The following is a 21,549-nucleotide window of genomic DNA, read 5'->3' as shown; positions in this document are numbered from 1 at the left end:
CAAGCCAACCCTAGCTAGCTCCACAAGTGTACGTGTCGTTAATCAAGCAGATATGGTTCCCAAGGTTGGGTCCAAAGTACTTAGGATGCGTTTAAAATGAGAGAAAATGTATATTTTCACTATTTTCATATTTTTATTATAATATATTTTTTTTTGGGAATGATGGAATATTTTATCAGCAGCCCATTTTCACTCATTTTCTCTCAAATGTTGGATAATATTATCATATAGTAGGGTGTAAAAATATTTTCCAACGTTTTCTCATATTTTCATATCTAGTAAACATACAATAAAAAAAGAGAAAAAAATAATATTTTCTCATCTTTTCTTATCCATCATTTTCCAATGAAAATTTTACAACAAAAAAGTAAATGCACCCTTAATTGTAATTAGAGGTTAACTTACTAACATGTATATATAATGTTCACAAATTTAAATGAATTTTCTAAATATATATGTATATATTACAATTCTATAAGAACTACATGATCAGTTCTTTTGAAAGAAATATCTTAGTTTTATATCGGAAATTATATTTTTTTAACCTATTCATACATATGCAGTGAAATAAAAACATGCATGGTGAAGAAGTAATTAATTATGATACGTAGAAAATTTATTGTCACCCGATGGTTCAAAATCCGTGGTCGGCTAGCTATCCTAGCTGTACAATACTCGTTTACCTTTTCCACGCCACTGTATATTTTGCTTCAAGACACATTAATCGGCTTTGCTAAGCAAATCCTTTTTCATTTTTTTTTTTAAATTTATTAATTCATTTGTATTATATTTATAGTAGCAAATAAAAGAAAACTGCAAGTTGCCCAACTGCCAACTGGCTGAGAAGCTTGATGAGGCTGAGATGTTTTACTTTTAAGAATATCAAAACTCTAAAAGAGTCATATAATGTTAAGGTCGAAGTAAAAAAATGATATGATAATATTTCTGGATCCAAAATTAGAAAAAGTTTGACATATTATCAACGGATATTGAAAAAACTATAAGTAATTAATATTTGTATAATCGATTTTTTACTATAGCAAGTTGTGAGGTTAGCTATATATATATATGCTATGCGTACGTACCCTCACAACTCACAAGTCACAACACATCGGACAAACATGCGATTATTGTCGAACATAAAACAGAATTTATATTTTCATTATATATATGTAATGTATGATAAAGTTTCTGTAAGTATATATACATATAGAAGTGCACCATAAAGTTTTCAGTAGTTGACCAAAATTGTGATTTTAAAACTCGAAAAAAAATACCACTTGTTCCAGCATTTTGCTTAGCTAAAAGAAAGAGGAAAGCAACTTTGTTGAATTTTTGTTGTCAAAGATGTTGAGAGTACTTAACGTCGATGATTAACACACTAAACTTAAGTCTTGTAAATATTAATTAAATTATGCATGGCAACGTAAACTAACTGAGTAGTGCTATTTGGACAAAATTTGTCCGGACAAAAATAAGGTTAAAATTTTTTAAAAATTAATTTATTTATAAATTTTGATTCAAGTATAAAAGAATTTAGTTAGTTTTATTGTTTTCTCCATATTGTAGTTTTTTTGTAATTTTTTAACAATTTTTTTATTTTTTGTTATTTTATTTGTAGTTTGTGTACTTTAAAAATAATAATAATTAAAAATGTTATTAAAAAAATTACAATATGTAGAAAACAATAAAACTAACTAAATTCTATTTTATTTTGAACCAAAATTTTTAAATAAATTTATTTTATAAAATATTTCATCATATTTTATCCGGACAAATTTTGTCCAAATAGCATTATTGAAATTGTATACCATGGAGAATTATAAGATAACGTGAAAATCGGTCCAAAATCCTAAGGAAGTTGCATTAAATTATATATGCATGGCAACGAAGACTTAATACAGTGGAGAATAATAAATTAAAATAATGCATCAACGGGAAAAGAGATAATTAATGAAGCAAACATCTGAAACATAAATTAAGATTATTTACAGCTTGGCATTCCGATGTGTTCCCACGCCCTATGCTTCCTTCACTATATATTCACGCTCATTACTGCATAGTTTTTAACACAATACAAATAATTAAGTTCAATATATAGTTTTCAGAGATTGATTTGATCAATACCTTTCTTTCTTTCTTTTTTGTGGAGAAAAATAAGGAAAAATGATGAGGAGAGAAGGTGGGTTTGATTTGATAGTGATATCGTTGGTGATGGCGCTAGGGCTGAGCTTGTACGTGGGGCGGATGCAGGCGGCGGTGACGCTGCCGCCGGAGGCGAAGCCGCTGCAGCGGCATTTTTACAAGAAGCTCAACACGTGCGCCAATGTGGAAGCGTTTGTGAATCATCAAGTGAATTTGTGGTGGAATAGAGAGAAGAACATCACGGCCAAGCTGCTTAAGTTAGTCTATTCCGACTGCATGGTTAATGTGAGTCTTAATTTCCCCACCTTCATTAATTCTTTTTTCATTTCCATTCACCAAATTAAAGGATTAAAACACACACACACACTGGTAATTAGTGTTATATTAATCGGTTGCTAATATTGTCGTGAGATATATGCTTGTCTTAGCTAATTGATCATATAGAAATTAGTACTATTAATTAACTTTTCGAATGATGCATGGCTACGAGACGAAAGAATGTTAATCCAAAGCTCACAATATATATTGTGGATCGATTCAAACTCAAAATTCATAGAATTGTTTTAGACATTAAAAAAAAATCCACATAACAAGGCTAGATCTTGATGTACGGTTTATTCTTTTGACTAGGGCTGTCTAAATGGTTATCGGGTTTTGGGTATCCAATTAACCGAACCGAAATTCCCGGGTTTGGGTATCCAATAACCGAAAATTTCGGGTAATGGATCGGTTTCGGTTATTGTTTTTTTGAAAATTTCGGTTATCGGTTAACCCGAAAAACCGATCGGGTTAACCGAATAATCGAAAATTATTTTATTAATTATTTAATATATATATATTATCAATATAATATATATTTATTATATATATATTATATATAATATATTTGTAAATTATATTTGTAAATTTACAAATATATTATAAATTTGTAAATTTATAATATATATTGGTAAATTTACAAATTTACAAATATATTATATATTTACAAATATATTATAAATTTGTAAATTTATAATATATATTGGTAAATTTACAAATATATTATATTTGTAAATTTACAAATAATTTACATATATATTATAATATATTTACAAATATATTATATATTTGTAAATATATATTATATATTTGTAAATTTACATATATATTATATATTTTTAAATTATTTAATATAAATATTATATATTTGTAATTTCTTTTAGAGTAGATAGAGCAAAAATTATTTGAATTTTATTTTTTAAATGGGTATTTCGGATACCCAAATAACCCAATTGGTTAACCGAAGCGGGTATTGGGTAACCGAACTTCTAAAACGGTTCGGGAACGGTTATTGAAATTTGGCAATTTCGGGTTCGGGTAACCGAAAATTCGGGTACGGGTAACCGAACCCGAACCGATCGACAGCCCTACTTTTGACTATGGCTTCATTAATATAATACTAACTTGGATCAATCGAATCACTTTCCACTATATCATGAGTTGAATTAATGATTCACAGTGTCCAACATAATCATGCGATCTTAATTATTAGAGCATTTATTGATTGTCTAAGTTTAGAATATGGAAGTGATTATATAATGATGAATAAATGCAATGCAGGGGTGCGACGCATCGATTCTACTGGACGGCCCAAACACAGAGAAAAACTCTGGGAAAAACTCAATGTTGGATGGCTTCATATTGATCGACAAGATCAAGAAGGTTCTAGAAATCCGGTGCCCCCGCGCTGTTTCTTGCGCTGACATTCTCCAACTTGCTACCAGAGATGCTCTACATTTGGTATTTCTCTCTCTCTCTCTCTGCTTAATTAATTAGTTAGCATTAATATTAATATTAATGAATGGGCGGCGGCGGCGGTGACAGGCGGGAGCACCGTCGTACCCAGTTCTCTTAGGTAGAAGAGATGGAATGGAGTCAAAAGCATCATGGGTGGATCTCCCCTCGCCGGCCATCTCCATCGATCAAGGCATCGCCTATTTCAAATCCAAGGGCCTTGACGATATGGACTACGCTACTCTTCTAGGTACCCAATTTTGCATTTTACTATACTAAACACAACAAAACTGCCCTTTAATTCTTTAAAAATAAATATAATCTATGTAAAACACTACTATATGAACAAGAAATTAATTTCGAAAAGGATGAATATATTGTTATATTACATACTAATAAAAAGGAGTCTTGGTCAGGAGCGCACACGATGGGAAAAACGCACTGCGCCAATGTGAATGGGCGTCTCTACAACTTGAACAACACCGGCAAAGCCGACCCCTCCATGAGCAAATCCGAGCTCGACAAACTACGAAAGCAATGCCCCAAATCCCTCAAGCAGGGGCAGAAAGACCCCACGGTGTTCTTGACGGACAAAAATGGCGAGCAGTACAAGTTCAGCAACACCTACTACGTGAACGTGGTAGGCAACAGCGCAGTATTGAAGGTGGATCAAGATCTGCTCCGCAACTACAACACCACGCAGCTCGCGCTCGAATACGCGGGCGCCTTCGAGCACTTGAGGCGCCAGTTTGCGCTGTCGATGAGCAGGATGGGATCGCTCAAGGTGCTCACGGGGAAGCAAGGGGAGATTCGACAAAACTGCCGTTTCACCAACAAAAACAATCCCAATATCAACTAGGAATTCACCACTCCAAATAAATTCTTCCAGATTCCGTTTCTTGTTTTTTTTAGGCTTTCGTTTTGTTTTTACTGTGATGGAGTGTGGAGAAGTCATGTTATATTTTTTTGCACTGCATTAGTGCTGCTATATAAACATGGTACAGTATTTGGGATTTAATAAAGTGTTTTTTTAACTAGTGTGGCGACAGTGGCGTCACACTAGTTTATTTATGCACCCGTAGATATTAATGTTAAACTTTCAACATTATTTGTTAAAATTTGATTAAAATGAATTTTCAAAATTTATTATCGGTTAGAATTAAAATCCCAGGCGCAGAGTGTTAAGGTAGTGAGTGGGAAGGCTTGGATATACATACATGCATGCAAAGTATTGGGAGTGGCTACGCAACGAAGCGAGCCTCATTATCTTCTGGCACCACAATGTCAACCCTCATCATCGGCTTGTACTTGTTAGGCACACGGGCACCCGCCTGCACGCACACCTCTACCACCGCCGGAGCCTTGCCATAGAAACTCTTGAGCGCGCTCTTCAACTGAGGCCCTTTCGGGTCTTCCACATGCCACACGTAATTCGGCGGGAACACCTCGTCAACCGTTGCGTCTTGCCACCCGTGCTTCCCGTCCCTCCATTGATGCTTGAACTCTCCGCAGAGCTTCGCGTTGTGGCCCCACGGCCCCACGTGCACCTCCGAGCAGTACCCGCACGCCTTGACTCTGTATTTCCTCATCAGCTTCGTCACGCCCCATCTGACCTTCTCGTACGCATTGATGGTCGCCTGTGCGACCCTAGGGACCTCCTGCTCCGTAGGGGGAGGGAACCGCTCCAGGGCCTGGTAGGTGTCGAGCTCAACTATCTGCGACCCTGGACTACCCGGTTGGAAGGGTGTAGGCTCGTCAACATATCCACCGATGTCGATAACTTTTTTACCGAGCATTCGGATTGGTTCTGTTCTCCTTCTTGAAGGATATTCTGGCAATTCGACGCCGGCTTGGATGCAGAGCTCAACTACCGCAGGAATCCTGTCGTAGCTGAATCTGGTTTCGTGCTTAATTCGCCGGCCATATGGATCGTACATATGGTACGACTCGATGGGGGTGAGGACATCGTTGATGGAACCCTTTATCCACGAATGGTAACTTCTGCGGCTTCCACTTGTTGGGCCATGACAATCTTGAATCTTGTGACCAATCTGGGCAACATGAATTTCTGAGCACTCACTGCAAGATGAAGCACAAGAAAATTACTCGAAGGGATATATAAATCAACATAAACAGTGGGCGAGAGAGCAGATTGAAATGCGCTCTAGTTTGGTGCAGTACCTGCAAGCATGGACTGGAACAACGTGCAAAAGCTGCGCTAGTCCGCTGATTAAAACTTTCCAAGCATCAAGTACTTCATAAGCCACTGGTATCAGGTCAGGTACGAGGATTCCGTTTCTTGGAGGCTCGAGGGGTTTCTCAATCCCCATTTGTGCAAGCCTCTTATCTTCTCTTGCTGCTTCCTGAATCTTCTTTAGAGGAATGGGAAAGGGCTTCTTCTTCTTCTTTGGCAATACTGGTGGAAGATCCACATTCTGGGGTAATATCTCATGCTTCCTCACGCCACGACGATAGTTAGTCCTTCTATATCCGCAACAGAATATTTCTGGTCTCAATCTGGAATTAGTATTGGTACACACAAGGCGAACCTGAAACTACAAAAGCAGCTGTCAACCTACTTCAGGACAATATTTTATGTAACCTTTCATTTACTATTCACGAATTAATTCTTATCAAGATTAAAGCTAAAAGATCTCAACAGGTCACTGGGAGTGGCAAACTAACAAAGTGTGCTTGTGAAATAAACTAAACGGGGCACAAAGCAGAAGGCAGGGGCACACAGTTTACATCATCAAAGGGCTAATCTTCTTTGATATTAATGAGATGCAAAATAAATTATCAAATCAAGATGTAGGTGATGAATCTTTAATACAGGCAGCTTCTAGGTGATCTACTTTGATGAGACCAAACATGTTTAAAGTCACCAAGCAGCCATAAACAAGACAAGAAATGACAAACATGCTTAACAGAAACAAGAGAAATATGCAATTGCAGAAAGAGAACCTTTTGTCCATGGAAAATTGATCTTGGAACTGGAGTATCATACGTCTTAATTTCTACCGGACCTAGTGAAGCACCTGGCAAGAAAAACATAACGCATAAAACATGCCATGGTTGCAAATGATGATGCTGAAGGAAGAAAGAAAGAAACAACAACAAAAAAACAAATTGGAGATAGATGCCTCAATTTGATTGTGATCACCCATCCCAGCCATCAAAACAGTGTTGTATTCTTTGTTAGATAAAAAAAATGGAATGGGGAAACTGTATCAGCCTATCAGGTTATTGATATAATCTCAAGTAATCAGTCATAAAAAGGTTATAGGAAAAAATTGTAATGCTTACCCCCGTTTGGTGGAGTCCATGGCACAAAAGCACCAATCGATGGTTGTTGGAGCATTTAAACTCCGGCAGGGTTTCCTTTCCGCCCCAAAGAGAAAACTAACTTAAAAACCTGCAACTAAAATGCATAGGTATGATAAGGAAATAGCATATTGAGAAAATATCACTGCGAAGACTAAAATTGGGTCGTGCTATTGGCCAAAGTGAAGTTCATTATTACACTCTATGATATTCTACAGCAATTGAAGAGCAACTCTGAACTTAGAATCTAAAAATTTGGGGCTCACAATTTAGGGCTCTAGAATTTTGAGTTAGGGAATTGTTGCGCACACAGCGGCGGTCTAAGCTCACGGAGGCAGCGACACTCGGACGGCGAGCAGCACCTCGCGCCGGCGCTTGAATTTCGGCGAGTTGGCGAAGAAGGAGAGATTGGTGTGAGATGGTGCGGGCGACGTGGGTGAAGCTAAGAGAGAGAGAGAGAAAGATATGGTGTGCAGTGTGCTGAATTTCTGGATTGAGAGAGAGAGAGAGAGAGAGAGAGAGAGAGAGAGAGAGACTGTTTTACTGATACTGAAGAGTGCCGAGAGTGAAAGGGGACAACGGGAGAAAGAGAGTGGGAACAATAAAAATTAGTACTAGTAATTTATTGTTTATGAAAAATCTGAATTCGATTCCAAACCTTTTACATGAGATTTTTTTTTTTTTTTTTGAGAACAATTTTACATGAGACTACTTTTATAAATGCAATGTAAAAGTAATTTATAACTTCTCCCTCCGTACGTATCTATGTGAGACCCTTTTTTTAACACAGAAATTAAGAAAAGTATATTTTGTTCGTAGGTGAAAAAGTGAAAATGTGTTTAAAGGATAAAATCTTTACCAAAAAAACGAGTTTCACTTACAATGGAACGCTTTAAATAGAAAGAGTTTCAGATACAATGAGATGGAGGAAGTAGTTTATTAATTTGTTTACCCATTAATAAAAATAAGACGAGAATAGAGACTGAAGGGCAATTTGCTAACAACGGGTAACACTTATTTATTTTTAAGATGTTGAGTAGATTTATCTTTAGCTATCCTAAGTTGGTATAAAATCACTTTATTTTTGTGTCACTGAAAATTTATAAATTAAAGACTTTTCGAATAAATGTCTAAATTTACCTTTTAATGATAAATAAAAAACGGAAATCCAAAAGAATTAAAAAAAAAAATCCTTAACACATCCGTCAAATACTCATCTATTTATATCGTTGTAATTGTGTTTTTGTGGATATATGAATATCATCTTACTAATATTGTTGGGTTTTTTTACGCAAAAACAAGAATTTATCTATCATATTTAAATTTTCAAATATGATAGTAGTACATCTCTTCTATGTAGCTTGCAAGCTACTACTACACAAAAGCGGCAATAGGTTCTCACAGCACTTAGAAAAGAAAAAGAAAAAAAGGAGAGCATACTCTAGTGCATCTAGATGCACATTGCGTCCACCCTAATTACATTCAAATTGCAATTCATAAACTCTATGAAAGGATTCATAAATTCTAATTGATGATTAATAAACCCTAATGGAAATTGATGAACCCTAATTGGATTAGATGACCCGTACATCCAGATATATACACAAGTTTTTGCCACAAAAAAGAAAAAAAGGAGTGGCACCACAATGAACGTGTGCCCATGTAAGGTACAGTCAGACAAGCACATTCCAATTCAGTATCACCACATACAGAATCAGCAGAAGAGTTAGCATCTTCAAAGTCGGTCCATTTGCAGAATCAGTTTGTTAGTTGAGTAAGGCTGAATGCTCCTTAGTAGCACTCACAAACATGTCGTATCTGAAACTATGAGTTGGTCCCTATTGTCCATCGAGAGTTCCAAGTGCCTCTGTTAGAAGTCTCTGTGCTTCCTCTCTTCTCCTGATCATCGGATAGAAACATGAAGCCACACAGTGGAAAGCATGTCAAAACTTTATTATTAATATGTGGTGCAAGAATGTAGCATGGATGATAGAGTTTAGACAGAGGATACTGACATTGCAACATTGATCTTGCTTAAATCATGCTTCTTGCATGCTATATGAATCAAGCAAAACTAGCTCAAATGATAGAGATTATCAAGGGCCTTGGGATATCCCAAAGTTTCAGAGTTCATCAAAGTAAACAAGGGATGAGCTTTACTATTTTTACAATCTAGGCTAATCCTAAGTAATTAATTACTGCAAAGCTAGGTAGATTTCAGCTTTAACAAATCTGGAAACCTAAGGATCAAAGGATATGTCTGGGACAGCCTTATTGCAACGAAATATTGACTGCAGATGCACCAAACATTTGGCCAGAGATATTTCATATACAGAGTCCTAAAGTCCAAGTCAGACAGAAGAGGAATGTTTACCGCTTCACTATAGTGGCTATAAGAAACCAATGCAGCAGAAGCCATCTACAAGCTAGAGAAGAGACATGCCCCATTTGCAGATTCTGTCATTATTCCATTGAAACTGACAGCATCTCAAAAAACTTAAAGCTCTTGTCTCCTCCCATCACAAAATATAATTAATTTATAGTACTATTTTACATCTGAAATCATATTTCTTTAAGCTAATTGCTACAAAAGACTAGCACCAGAATCCATTTAAGTGCTGTCAATAACAGAAAGAAAACTGTAATGAGCAAAAACCTTATGGTCCTTATCCTTGCTAGAGTATTGGCAACAGCATGTTACACAATGAAAGTTTTCTTACCACTGCCAACCATACTTCGTTAGTGAAAAGTGGAAGGCACATGAAACTGAAATATAAAGTATAAGTCTCATTCATGATACACAAAGTCCATTGGAGAGCTTGGCAGAGGTGACATACCTTTTAATGTCCTCCACAGCTTGTTTACGCCTCTGTATCTGGAGTTCTAGAATATGGATCAATGTTGCTCTAGCCTGATAAGATATGGGTACAATGTGAATAAAGAAGAAGATAAAAGCCAAAATTTGTTTCTTCAATCAAACAACTAAATCAACGTAGTGATACTTCACCTGGTGCGGACGCAGAGAATTCAGAAGGTGATATAAATTCTTGAAAATTAAAGAGATGTCTTCTACTCTCCTAGCATACTGCGATGGACGCTCTACAAGAACATCAGCAAGCTCCAAAATATTTAACTGCAATTCCCTGTTAAGAGACCTGAGCTCTTTCTTGAAATCTAATGGAAAATCAAACGAACAAACTTCAGCTTTGGACAGCATTCTCTCACCAAAGTAAGAATAATACAGAAGATATCTACCTAAAGATATGAAATATAAGTAATTTTGCTAGATTACATCTTCATAAGCATGAGAACATGGATATTTCAACAAGAACAACAATACTAAAAACGGAAGAATACTCTTAACCTTTTTTTGTACATTAATAATAGAAAACTATATGCTTGATTTGATTGCTGGACTGAAATTTGATTTCCTGGTATAGAATAAAACTATCCATGCAGCTTTACAATCTTCCAATTTACATATGAAACACATATTATGTCTGGTGTTTTAACTTTTAATACGTGCCAGGAACTAACACCATAACGAGGTTAAGACTATAAATTCTATAACCTATCAGTATCATTTCCAGAATCATCTAGATTGCATGTTATAAAGAAAAGGTAACTATTCAATCTTAACTTCTAGGGTTCTCTTTTTCATGCCCAACCTGATGTTTGTAGTGCATTCCATGATAGATGCTGTCATCTGCTGCTGAGACAATAGCCTTATGGGAACTAAATGGTATACCAAGTTCTGTATTAATTAATAGATGAGAAAGTTAAGGGACAGCATACCTTTCAGGCACGGGCTTGGATTTGTAGAATAGACTAAGGTTCCTTTAAATACTATAATGTAAATGAGTATTCCACCTATTCAAAGTGGACATTCAAGTCCAGATAAAAAGAATACTACTAATTTATGGAAAGCCAGAGTATCCCTTGTCAAAATTTTGTATTTTTTTCGTGCTGAAGCTCTCAAAGCTTATAATCCTGTTCTCATTTGCTACATATCTATAACTGAGCCAACTGTGTATTAAGCAGTAGTAACAAAACTTCACATCTGACCAGCAAAGTGGAATGGCTAATTTACAGATAAGAAATGTGGTCAGATGAAATGTTCACCAACACAAACTTCTGACCATTTTAGACGTATCCAGAGAGATGAAAAGCATTGGACTTACATTATCATTTAATCTCATAAGCAACCTAAGCTATAAAACAGTGAAAGTTTTAAGTGAGCAGCACTCAAACTATGAATACTGTTTACACACAAGAAACAAACATCGTCTAAAAGAACAAAAAAGCAAACAAAACAATGAAGTAATTGGCAATTTAAGTTTCCAAATTAACTCAATTAAGTTTCAAATTAACTTTAGAATTCTATGTTGCGTGAAAAGTACAAATTCGAGGCACATACCGATATTGGGCCCTTTAGGGTACAACTGACGAACACCCTGTTCTTCTAGACCTGGAAGGACATCATCCGTCTACAAGATAATTAAAAGACAAGGTTAGAGAAACAAATATCACATCCCCCAATTCGATTGTTTTTAATAGGTAACTGCATTCTACAACTGCAGCATATAGTAATTTAGGTCTTGGAGAAAAGCCTTCAAGGGAATATCATGTTTTATAACTACATAAAAAAAGAAGGAAACACAACAGTTGATAATTCTCGTATACATGAGAAGATAGAAGTTGGAAATTGAGGGATACCGTGTAGCTGGCGCCATAGAGGAGGTAGGGGCCCTGAATAGGAGGCGGCGGCGCGGGGCAGGAATCGGGATCCTCGGAATAGTTTTTGTAGAGCCTGTAATACGGCGGCGGCGGTGGATAAGTCGCCGTCGCCATCGGATTATCGGAGAGGAATGCTAGCGAGAGAACGAAGAAGGATCTGAGAGAGACGATCGGCAATTACTGTCACTCAAGTGAAGAGGAGTATTTTTTTCGTGAATTTTCACTTTTCTACACACAGAAAATGTCATTTTATAACACCGAAACTATGGCGCGGACGTATTAAATTTAAGGGATATTTGCCGTAAAATACATGAACTTTTAGCAAATTCTGGTTTTTCCCATAACCTTTAAAATTTGAAAAAAAATACACCACCTTTCGATTTTTTCTGATTTTTCCCACAGGTATAAAATACCCCAAAATAAAAGTTGATTTTAGGAATTTTAACGCCGATTTTTTGATATATAAGCATGACGGATAATAAATGTGGCATAATAAAGTCGATGCATCGGCTTAGGTATCAACAAATCTAAGCCAAAAGTTCCAAAATCAACTTCTATTTGAGGTTATTTCATACTGATGGGAAAAATCAGAAAAAATCGAAAAGTTGTGTATTTTTTTTCAAATTTTAAAGGTTATGGGAAAAACCAGAATTTACTGATTCTTCGTGTATTTTACGGCAAATATCCCTAAATTTAATTAGGTGGAAAATATTTTTTTTATTACTTATTTTCCTTTGTTTTACTTCTAAGATAAATGATTTTATTCCGTCTCAAAAAAAGAAAAGATAAATGATTTTATTTTGATAATAAAAAATAAAAATAAGTATAAACCTAACAAGCAAAATCTAATTCCCAAAAAAAAAAAGAACAAGCAAAATCAAAATTGGAGTAAAATTCGTGTATGTTAAATTAAACGCTAAATTTTATTCACTTCACCCCAAATATATACCTTTGAATCATAATTTTAACAATAATCTTCTACTTTTTTTTGTCCACAAAAAAAAATTTTGTTGTCATTTTAGGACGTTTAAAAGTATTCTAGTCTATTTTCATTAAAACTCGTGAGATCTATATTTAAAATTATTTTTGTGCACTGATGAAGTATTATAATTTATTAACTTTTAATAAGCTTCAATTAAAATTTTATAATTAATTTGACTAGAAGTAATTAATTTATAAAACATAATCATGAAGTAATCAACTCTAAGGAAAACACCAATTACGAATTTACGATTATCAACTAAAAGTGAAAAAGAATAAGCAAAACCTGAGCTAAAAGTTGCAACAGAAAAACCAAATAATAATAAAAAAAAAAAAGTAAAACGGCGTCGTTTTGGAGCACAGCATAGTTGGTGTGGTGAATGGTGATGGTGGTGTGTAGTTTCTCCCCTGCAGAGGATCTTCTTCATTGTAGTCAATATTGAAGAATCAAAACACCCCTTAAAAAAAACGGCAGATAAAAGCCACAGAACAATTGTGTTCTGACTAGAAAATCCCCAAATTGACTTCTTCTGCCCTAGTTCACTCAATTCTCCAATTCAGGGTCGACGTCTCCCTGAAGAAGTAATAATGTGCAGCTTCAAACTCCAGTTTTCTCAACTCTGCTTTCAACAGAAGCCTCAGATTCCGACCTTTGTTCACTTACTGAGAATTACTTGCGGAGGTCTTAGAAATGGCCCCAGAAAACCTATGTGGAGGACGCGAGTGCTCTCCTCTGAAGCCATTCATGCAGTTCAGTCCTTGAAATTGGCACAAAAATCGCCTTCTAAATTGGAGCAGGTTTTCACCACCAAGCTCAGCAGGCTTTTGAAGGCCGATTTAGAGGACACCTTGGCCGAGTTGCAGAGGCAAAATGAATTGGACTTAGCCCTCAAGGTATGTTGTCTAATTTTATTGTCGCATGCATCTTTGTTGAGATTTAATCTTTGTTGAAGTTTTTATTTTTATTTTTTTCGTTTTTGTGCATGTATTGGGACTGAACATAGAGAACTTCTGTTTAGGGCTGGAGGTGCCAGTTGAGAACTGAATTTTCATATACGACATAGTAGTCATTTCTTTTGCTTCTATTTTAATCAGCTCTGTTATTTTTACCTACTCTGTTTGAATGTGATTATCACCTTAATCACTAGGTTTCAGGTGTTTAATTTTGTGAGGAAAGAGACGTGGTATGTACCGGATCTGTCTCTGTTCAACGACATGATATTGATGATGGGTAAACGTAAAATGATTGAGATGGTTGAACAACTTTTTCTGGAACTGCGAAATGAAGGCCTGCAACCTGATGCGAGAACCTATACCGAACTGATTGGAGCTTATTTCAAAGTTGGAATGGTGAGTAAAGCAATGGAAACGTATGAGTTGATGAAGGCTTCAGGTTATGTCCCGGATAAGTTAACTTTGACAATTTTGATAAGAAATCTAGAGAAGGCCGGTGAGAATTCCCTTTCAGAAGCTATAAGGAAAGAATGTGCTGAGTATTTTGATTACCCTAACAAGTTTCTTGAAGAAGTTGAAAGGCAGTATGTGAGTATCCATTACCTTCAAGCTCATCTTTTGTAGGTGGTGACTTTTGTTTCTGCATACTTATTTGCTTAAACATGAAATTATCTATGACCATTACTTTAGATGAACTTGATTGTTTAGGTTCTGGTGCCTTTTGATACCTTTTCAGCATGCAATAGTGGCACTTTTGTGAAATCTCGAGACCGGGCAGATACTCCTCTTGGCAGCCCCACTAGAGTCTCTGTTAAACAGAAAATCAACATTTTCTACCTGTTTCCATGGCTATGCATTAGAAGCAAGTGCCTTCACTTAGTTTAGTAAAGATGGTGTGAACTTGGCATATTTACCTTCTCTTCTTCTATTTTGGATTCCAAGTGTTTGGTTGATCACTTGATCTAGATCTTCTTTTCCCCCACCAACCTATGATGCTTTCACCTAGTGAATTTAGATTCCAGACTTATGGTTGATTGGAAACCGAGATGCATCTAGAGCTAAGAATACTTTGGGTAGCACTCGCTTTTTCTCTAACTTTATAGTTGGGAGTTTTCGTATTTGCTATATTAGGATGATAGTTTCTGATAGTCCTTTGCCTCAATATGCCAAAGGCCCAGAGGATAGATACTCTTTTGAAACAGCGCATTTTGCTATGTAATCATGAAATTTCTAAACATTGTTTGAAGTCCTTGTGTGAGAAATCTGAATTATAAGTAAAACATAATAGTGAATTCAAGAAGGTTCTCAGAAATTGTTGCAGAGTATGTGTTACATTTATGATTTTCATTTCAGCTGCAACTTTATGATTTTTAAGAGGCTTTAGCTTACAGGACTTGGCATGTGTACATGTTTATGACCTATTTTTAAGTTTTCTATTTAATGAAACTGCCAATTTTTTTCTTCCTTATATCATAAGTTGTAGTGGATTTAACTTCCATCTGCCTCGGTATGATTTTCTTTAATAAATATTGTATGAAAATCATTTTCTTCCTAGTCTCCGTCTCATATGAGCTGTCTGTCTTGTTGCAGCCGAAGAGGAAGAAACTTGTCATCATCTGAAGAACGTGTCACGCGACTTTGTTCTGTCCCTTCATCGCATCGTCGATGGGGTGGAAGAATTTGGTTGACTTACAACATAAAGACGATAAAGTACATATATTTTCATCTGGAACACAAACATCTAGCTAGCCATATCAAAGGACAAAGATGCAAGTCCCTATTTCTTAGGATGGTAGAAAGGTAAAAATGTAGTTCCGTCTCTTACAAAAGATCCTAAATTCTTGCTTTGCTCATGTGAAAAAACAAAAATTTAGTTTATAAAATTTGGATCTTTTGTTAAAATGAAGTTGTAACCCTCTGTTGGATAAGGTTCAGAAGCCTACACATCTTGTTTTTATTAATAGTAACATATAAATTTTAGTTTGTAACTTTGTATTGCTGAACACAGTCATGTGGAACTTAAATGATATGCTGTGTATTTTCATGAGTTTTCAAAGTTTAAAGTGTCAGAAAAATCAGCAGCATATATTCTGTGACACTAATTAAACAATACATCTGTTTATTGGGTAAATAGAAGTGAAAAGTGCTGAGCATCATCATAAGTGGATCCAAAAGTTAGCATTTGTGCAAAATGTTTTTTACAACTGTTTGTAAAAGTGAAATTAAAGCCAAAGTACAAGATAATACAGCAGGCTGCAGCATAGGAAATGCGATGCCAACAACAAAAAGTTGAGTTTTAAAAAATCACGAAAAAACAAAGAGATAAGAGACAGAAGAAGATCATTAGTCAGCCAGCTAAATGACTAGGTGAGTTGTTGAACATGGTGTGCCACATATAAGCTTGAGAAAGCACCATCTCTAGTTCGGCATCAGTCCAGTTTTGCGTAGGAAGGTGCTGAAGAAACATGACCATCTCCTGAAAATCGAGCTTCCGCAGCTTATCTGACCACTGCAAACATACAAATTCAATCTCCAACTTCATAACAAACCAAAATACACGAAAAACTCACGTTAAGAGTTCGTACAAGAATGTAATAATACAATGTACAGAGAGGGATGAATTTATCTAAAGTGAGACTCCGGTGTCTGGTTAGAATGCTACTAGTAGACACAATACAGAAAGCGATCTTACAGTCAACAGAAAGCTGGCAGATATGTAGACAAGAAAATCCGGTAGTGCGTCCCCTTCAGCAAGATACGTGTCCCACAAACGACTAACGAGACCAAATGGAATCTGAAGATAACATTAAACCATTCACAGTTGATCCAAAGGCTATGCAAGGAAAATGTATATACAATACTTTCAAATTAATGGCATCACAAGTTTATTCACTCTACTAAACTTGAACAGCATGATAATGTACCTCGCGTATAAGAAGGCAATTGAACCAGCGGAAAGCAAATTGCAGAAACTCAAGCCCCTGCTCCTCTATGTGCTTTGAAACAGGTTCTAATTCATTTGGAAAGGACAAACGAGTTAATCGGTAAATCAAGGATCTTTTTTCATCTAATAATCAGACTATGTCAAAATGGAGAAACAAAAATCGGAGTTGATGGGGTTTTTAATGCATGGGCATGTTATCTACATGGACAAGGAAAATTCTGGATGTCTATTTCAAAATAGAAGCAACCACAAGGTGACTGGATTAGCTATTAAGATCGTACCATCAATCCTTCTAACCAATTCCTTCAGCTTAAACACAAGACGTTGAATTCCTGGCTGGGCAAATGTGTAATGATCTTGCATACCATCAAGCAACTTCGATAGGCACCAATAACTATCAGCTTCAACATTTAAGATTTTCTCACGAGACAGATCAGCCATTGACCAAGTGTCAATACTGCCCTCTAGGTATTCTGATAAGAAAACAACTAAGAAAGGTGTCGCGAGATCGTTTATTCCTTGCACGTAACCACTTGCAGGATGCCGTATAGCCCTTGAATGGGAAAAGAATAGCATTATTTACTACAGAATTTGATATGAAGGATGATAAAAGGAATAAAAGAAACAGCACAATGATTAATGGATGCATCACTTATCATCACTAATATCATCATACAGCGGCATCTCTCATAATGATAAATATCATACAAGTTTCCCACTAAGACGACCATAGTAAAGCAAGATCAAGTTTGAAGATCAGCCCATGATGACAATCTGACAACCATTAAATCAAAATTATTTTATATTCTGAATTTTCTTTCAGTAGATGCATTTTTTTCTGTTAACGCCACAATATAATGGCATCAAGAGGTTTATTGAGGAATTAACTATTTCAGTCGTTCAAAAATCCACAAGGACTGATGAAAGGTGTGCAAAAGCTTAAGATACTTAAAACTTTTATTATATCAACTCTCCTTAAAAGAAGATGCCTTGAACACTAGGATCTTTTATCATTGGTTTTCTTTTCTCTTATATTAGCACCACAAAATTTTCGTCGTGATTCGGCATGCATCATCCGAACCTGTATTTACCGCCAAAAAAATTCCTGGGCACCAAAGAAATATGGGCTTACAGATGCATCCAGTCACAGTTTAGTAACTAGTATATTAAATTGATAATGGAAGGGATGTGAAATCATCATCTATTCTAGACAGACATCGTTCCACAATAACCCTTTAGAATAGAAACATGAAACATTCAAACAAGTTTCCTTCACTCACAAATAGTCTCCCGTTGAGACGCCCATAGATGAGAGCGCATGATCATCAATAAAATCCAAAAAGATGCAAAATTAGATCAAGAAACAGCATCTAACCATGTATAAAGTATTCGCTCCAATGACTTCTGAACTTCAGCTTGTTGAAAGAAAGACAGATCAGGTACAGTTCTAGGACAATCAACAGCAATCTAACAAGTTCATGAGATAATAATTAAGTATGTGATAATGCACCAAAAGACACAAGAAGAACCTTAAAAAAGATTATAAAATTAAAAACCTGACGAAGCATGGTAATCTCTTCATCTGTGCGCTGCGTATCAGGAATATCATAATATTGCGCAACATGATCAAGATACTCCACACGCTTTCTTCTCAGAACTCCCTCCCTTCTATCTGAATTAGAGGGTGCATATCCCTGTTGTCAGTTCATCTTTAAAGTTCAAGAATTGAGTAAATATACTAAAGCATGGCATCATTAGCCTTAACAATCACAAGATGGGAATAAGAAGGTCAACAACAAATGTTCTTGCAGGCTGCAGCATTACCATAAGATTGTAGCCCCATATTCTACACTTAGAAGTTAGAATGACCATTTAATCTCAGAATTCCAGGTCAACTACTTATGCAAGTGGACATTTTCATACATGCTTTAAAACTATTACTCAATATGTATGGGCTATTATTTTTATAGAATCTTTGTTTATTATGAAAACCTTTACTTTTACCTCCCGTTTCATTCCCTTTTACAGGGAGAGAGACATGTGATAAGAAAGGTACAAGTTAATTAAATCCACAACATAACAATGTTTCAAAGAAATCCAAGTAGAAAACTCTCTAAACGAAAATGAACTAAATTACTAAAACTTCACGGTGATTCAATAATGCAAAAAAAGATCAATTATGAATGGCCATACCAAGAGAAGTCTCCACACAGTTGGGCGTAAATAGGGAGGCACGCCGCTCCATGCTAATTCACGTAGTTTTTCTGCATCATATCAGTAAAAAAGAAGAGCACTAAGAGAGTGAGGGAAGATAGCCATGAGAGACGTTCAGCATTAAACCCAACAATAAGGCTGAATTCCTTTCAGCATTAATGTTAAGAAATATCAAATTGATTTACTTTCATAGTCTCATTGATATTCAAGTGAGTAGCCATGTTTTTTTTGTGAAATACATAAAGTGTGCAGAGAAGTGGTTATCAGAAAACCTGGTTGCACCACATTTTGTAAGACTTTCCTATCAAGATGGGAGATGAGAACAAATTTGCAATGCATGCCATCAAGCTATGTGTTCGTGCATAACCACTTAAGAAACGCATATAAATAAACTCGAAATATTATTATTTCTACCCAACTTCTTTGATGGAAAACGAAGAAAAGTACATACCTAAGATCACAGAGGACCCAGATAATTCTTTTGTGAACTTCATCAGCCTAGCAGAATCTGTAGCTCTAGCTCCCACATTGGACTTAGGGATCTCTTTTGATGTGCTTTGACTACTCGTGCTTGAAGATTTTGTATTGTTAACTGAGGAACTAGCATTTGTGCTACTTCTGTTTTGAAGTTCATCCTAGAAGGATGAAGAACATCAATCAGTAAGTCAAAGGTTTAACTTTTGGGTTTCTATGGATCTGAGCATATATTTGGGCAGCAAAAATGGATACCTCAGTCGATCTGTCCAGTTGGTCACTATGATCTCTATCACTCTCTGGAGACCTCCTGTCAATGTTTGGGGAATGCAGAGTTGATGGGTCCAAAGGGTCTGATCTCCGAGTTATCAATATCTTGCCAGGGAAGCTGCGACCCTTGAGCAAGCTGTACATAAGAATCTATGTTACGTTTTCACTCGTTTGATAAATGAATAAACTCTAATAGCCTAGTCAAACCAGATTTTGGTTTCAGGACAAAATAGAGCAACCTATATTATGCAATTGAACGCAGAAAGTTAATCTATGGCACAGCAAAAAAATATCAGATAGCCAAATCACGCCGCCACCAACATTTGGCAAACTTTAGACAGTTCACAGAGTTGTAATTCAGCAATTAGAAAATGAATTTGATCTACCAAGTGAACCAACTAAGAGTCTAAGACTTACATATTCAGTTACACTATTCATTAGACCGAATAACCGAAAAAAGCCTCAAAGAAGCACTGAATCCATCAGATCAGACCTTATAAACTTTGAACTACCAATTCAGTTGTAGCACCAATTATCAGCACATATAGACACAGTGAAGAACTTTTTGTTCTTTTTATTTTTCTTGAATTTTCGTTGCTTCACACTAAGAACTTCACAGTTCACGATCTAATTTTTTTCCACTAAAATCACACAACAAAAAAATTTGTGTCATCATTTGCTAACAGATGGAATCAATTAAGTAAAACTTACACTAACTAGTCACAAAATCGAACAAGAACTTAATTTCTTAATTTCCCACAATCCCATTACAAATTCCGCAGAACTTATCATAATTTAATTGGTTAAAGAGAAACCACAAAATGGGAGTAACATAAACAACAAAATTATGGGTGCCGCAAGAAATGGGATGCCCTGAAAATCAAGTGTAGATCTAAAACAGTGGAAATAATAAGCACACACACACACCCATACCCTTGAACATTTCTAAGAGTTTGATTGAATCTGGAATCAGTAACTGGAGGTGAAGAAGAAACTTCTTTGTTTCTGTCGTCATCTCTACTGTTGCTGCTGCTGTTCCTCATGGTTTTTTGGGCTTCTAGATTTCCGCTAAAATCATCACAAATTTGTTGCTGTTTGAGAAAAAATCAATCTTGCGATTTAGCGCTGCTACTACGCTGTTTGATCGGCGTGGATTGGAGCTGTGATGTCTCATTAGTATTTTCTGAATTCTTTTCTTTTTCTTTTTACTTGTGCTGTTTTGTTTTAAAGACTGAATTTTTTTTATAAACTTTAATTTGATCTCCAATATATAGTTTAATTGTTCCGACATTTTCATACATCACTAGCAAACGCACGAAAAATATTTTCATATTATATTATATATAAAATTTATTATCATTTAATTATTATATAAAATTTTTAAATATAATTAAAAATAATACTTCCTCCGTCCCATTTGTATTGGCCCCTTACTTTTGGGCACGAAGATTAAGAAAATCTTTATTTATGAGTTAATTAGGTGGAGTGCTTTACTTTTGTCCACTTAAGAGTCTTTATTTTTGCTATTTTAATAAAGGGGTCAATACAATTGGGACACCCCAAAATGACAAAGGGACCAATACAAATGTGACGGGTGAAGTATAATTTAAGATAAATATATTTTAGTTTAATATAAAAATAATAAAGAATAAGTCATATTAATGAAAAATGATATTGTTAAAAAAGAAAATAATATATGTTAAAAGATAATTGAAAAAAGAGGAGAGAGGAGA

At 35.6% G+C, this 21,549-nt stretch overlaps 5 protein-coding genes across 12 annotated transcripts; 2 read left to right on the top strand and 3 right to left on the bottom strand.

Annotated features, from left to right (window-relative positions):
- The first annotated feature begins 2,010 nt into the window (after positions 1 to 2,010).
- LOC130996620 (probable peroxidase 26) lies at positions 2,011 to 5,021 on the top strand. The gene is made up of 4 exons (XM_057921920.1): positions 2,011 to 2,430; positions 3,745 to 3,924; positions 4,009 to 4,168; positions 4,335 to 5,021. Exons 1-4 carry the CDS (start codon positions 2,167 to 2,169, stop codon positions 4,775 to 4,777), a joined length of 1,047 nt encoding a protein of 348 aa, XP_057777903.1. The 5' UTR covers positions 2,011 to 2,166; the 3' UTR covers positions 4,778 to 5,021.
- Positions 4,257 to 7,888, bottom strand: LOC130995942 (APO protein 1, chloroplastic-like). 7 transcript variants are annotated; one of them, XM_057921477.1, is made up of 6 exons: positions 7,509 to 7,884; positions 7,225 to 7,339; positions 6,883 to 6,956; positions 6,100 to 6,473; positions 5,136 to 5,997; positions 4,257 to 4,737 (listed from the first exon to the last, which is right to left on the bottom strand). In XM_057921477.1, the coding sequence occupies exons 2-5, from the start codon at positions 7,277 to 7,279 to the stop codon at positions 5,160 to 5,162; spliced, it is 1,341 nt and encodes a 446-aa protein (XP_057777460.1). In that variant the 5' UTR covers positions 7,280 to 7,339; positions 7,509 to 7,884; the 3' UTR covers positions 4,257 to 4,737; positions 5,136 to 5,159. The 7 variants fall into 7 exon arrangements, with proteins under 7 accessions (XP_057777460.1, XP_057777491.1, XP_057777469.1 ...); XM_057921508.1 differs by having other exon boundaries at positions 6,100 to 6,467; positions 7,225 to 7,333; positions 7,509 to 7,853; XM_057921486.1 differs by having other exon boundaries at positions 7,225 to 7,333; positions 7,509 to 7,817.
- A 761-nt stretch (positions 7,889 to 8,649) lies between these two features.
- On the bottom strand, positions 8,650 to 12,235 carry LOC130996912 (mediator of RNA polymerase II transcription subunit 7a-like). The gene is made up of 5 exons (XM_057922181.1): positions 11,959 to 12,235; positions 11,660 to 11,729; positions 10,250 to 10,416; positions 10,080 to 10,153; positions 8,650 to 9,141 (listed from the first exon to the last, which is right to left on the bottom strand). Exons 1-5 carry the CDS (start codon positions 12,091 to 12,093, stop codon positions 9,081 to 9,083), a joined length of 507 nt encoding a protein of 168 aa, XP_057778164.1. The 5' UTR covers positions 12,094 to 12,235; the 3' UTR covers positions 8,650 to 9,080.
- A 1,049-nt stretch (positions 12,236 to 13,284) lies between these two features.
- On the top strand, positions 13,285 to 15,902 carry LOC130996772 (protein THYLAKOID ASSEMBLY 8-like, chloroplastic). 2 transcript variants are annotated; one of them, XM_057922086.1, is made up of 3 exons: positions 13,285 to 13,854; positions 14,116 to 14,502; positions 15,505 to 15,902. In XM_057922086.1, exons 1-3 carry the CDS (start codon positions 13,549 to 13,551, stop codon positions 15,532 to 15,534), a joined length of 723 nt encoding a protein of 240 aa, XP_057778069.1. In that variant the 5' UTR covers positions 13,285 to 13,548; the 3' UTR covers positions 15,535 to 15,902. The 2 variants fall into 2 exon arrangements, with proteins under 2 accessions (XP_057778069.1, XP_057778060.1); XM_057922077.1 differs by having other exon boundaries at positions 13,335 to 13,854; positions 14,116 to 15,902.
- A 159-nt stretch (positions 15,903 to 16,061) lies between these two features.
- On the bottom strand, positions 16,062 to 21,049 carry LOC130995919 (uncharacterized). The gene is made up of 10 exons (XM_057921418.1): positions 20,750 to 21,049; positions 19,802 to 19,952; positions 19,524 to 19,707; positions 19,052 to 19,122; positions 18,415 to 18,552; positions 18,234 to 18,325; positions 17,140 to 17,411; positions 16,839 to 16,924; positions 16,607 to 16,708; positions 16,062 to 16,423 (listed from the first exon to the last, which is right to left on the bottom strand). Exons 1-10 carry the CDS (start codon positions 20,857 to 20,859, stop codon positions 16,262 to 16,264), a joined length of 1,368 nt encoding a protein of 455 aa, XP_057777401.1. The 5' UTR covers positions 20,860 to 21,049; the 3' UTR covers positions 16,062 to 16,261.
- Positions 21,050 to 21,549: the final 500 nt, after the last annotated feature.

The sequence above is a fragment of the Salvia miltiorrhiza genome, chromosome 1 (assembly GCF_028751815.1).
Source record: "Salvia miltiorrhiza cultivar Shanhuang (shh) chromosome 1, IMPLAD_Smil_shh, whole genome shotgun sequence".
Taxonomy (NCBI): Eukaryota; Viridiplantae; Streptophyta; class Magnoliopsida; order Lamiales; family Lamiaceae; genus Salvia; species Salvia miltiorrhiza.
The sequence above is the reverse complement of the archived record's forward strand: the minus strand, read 5'-3'. Positions and strand labels throughout refer to the sequence as shown.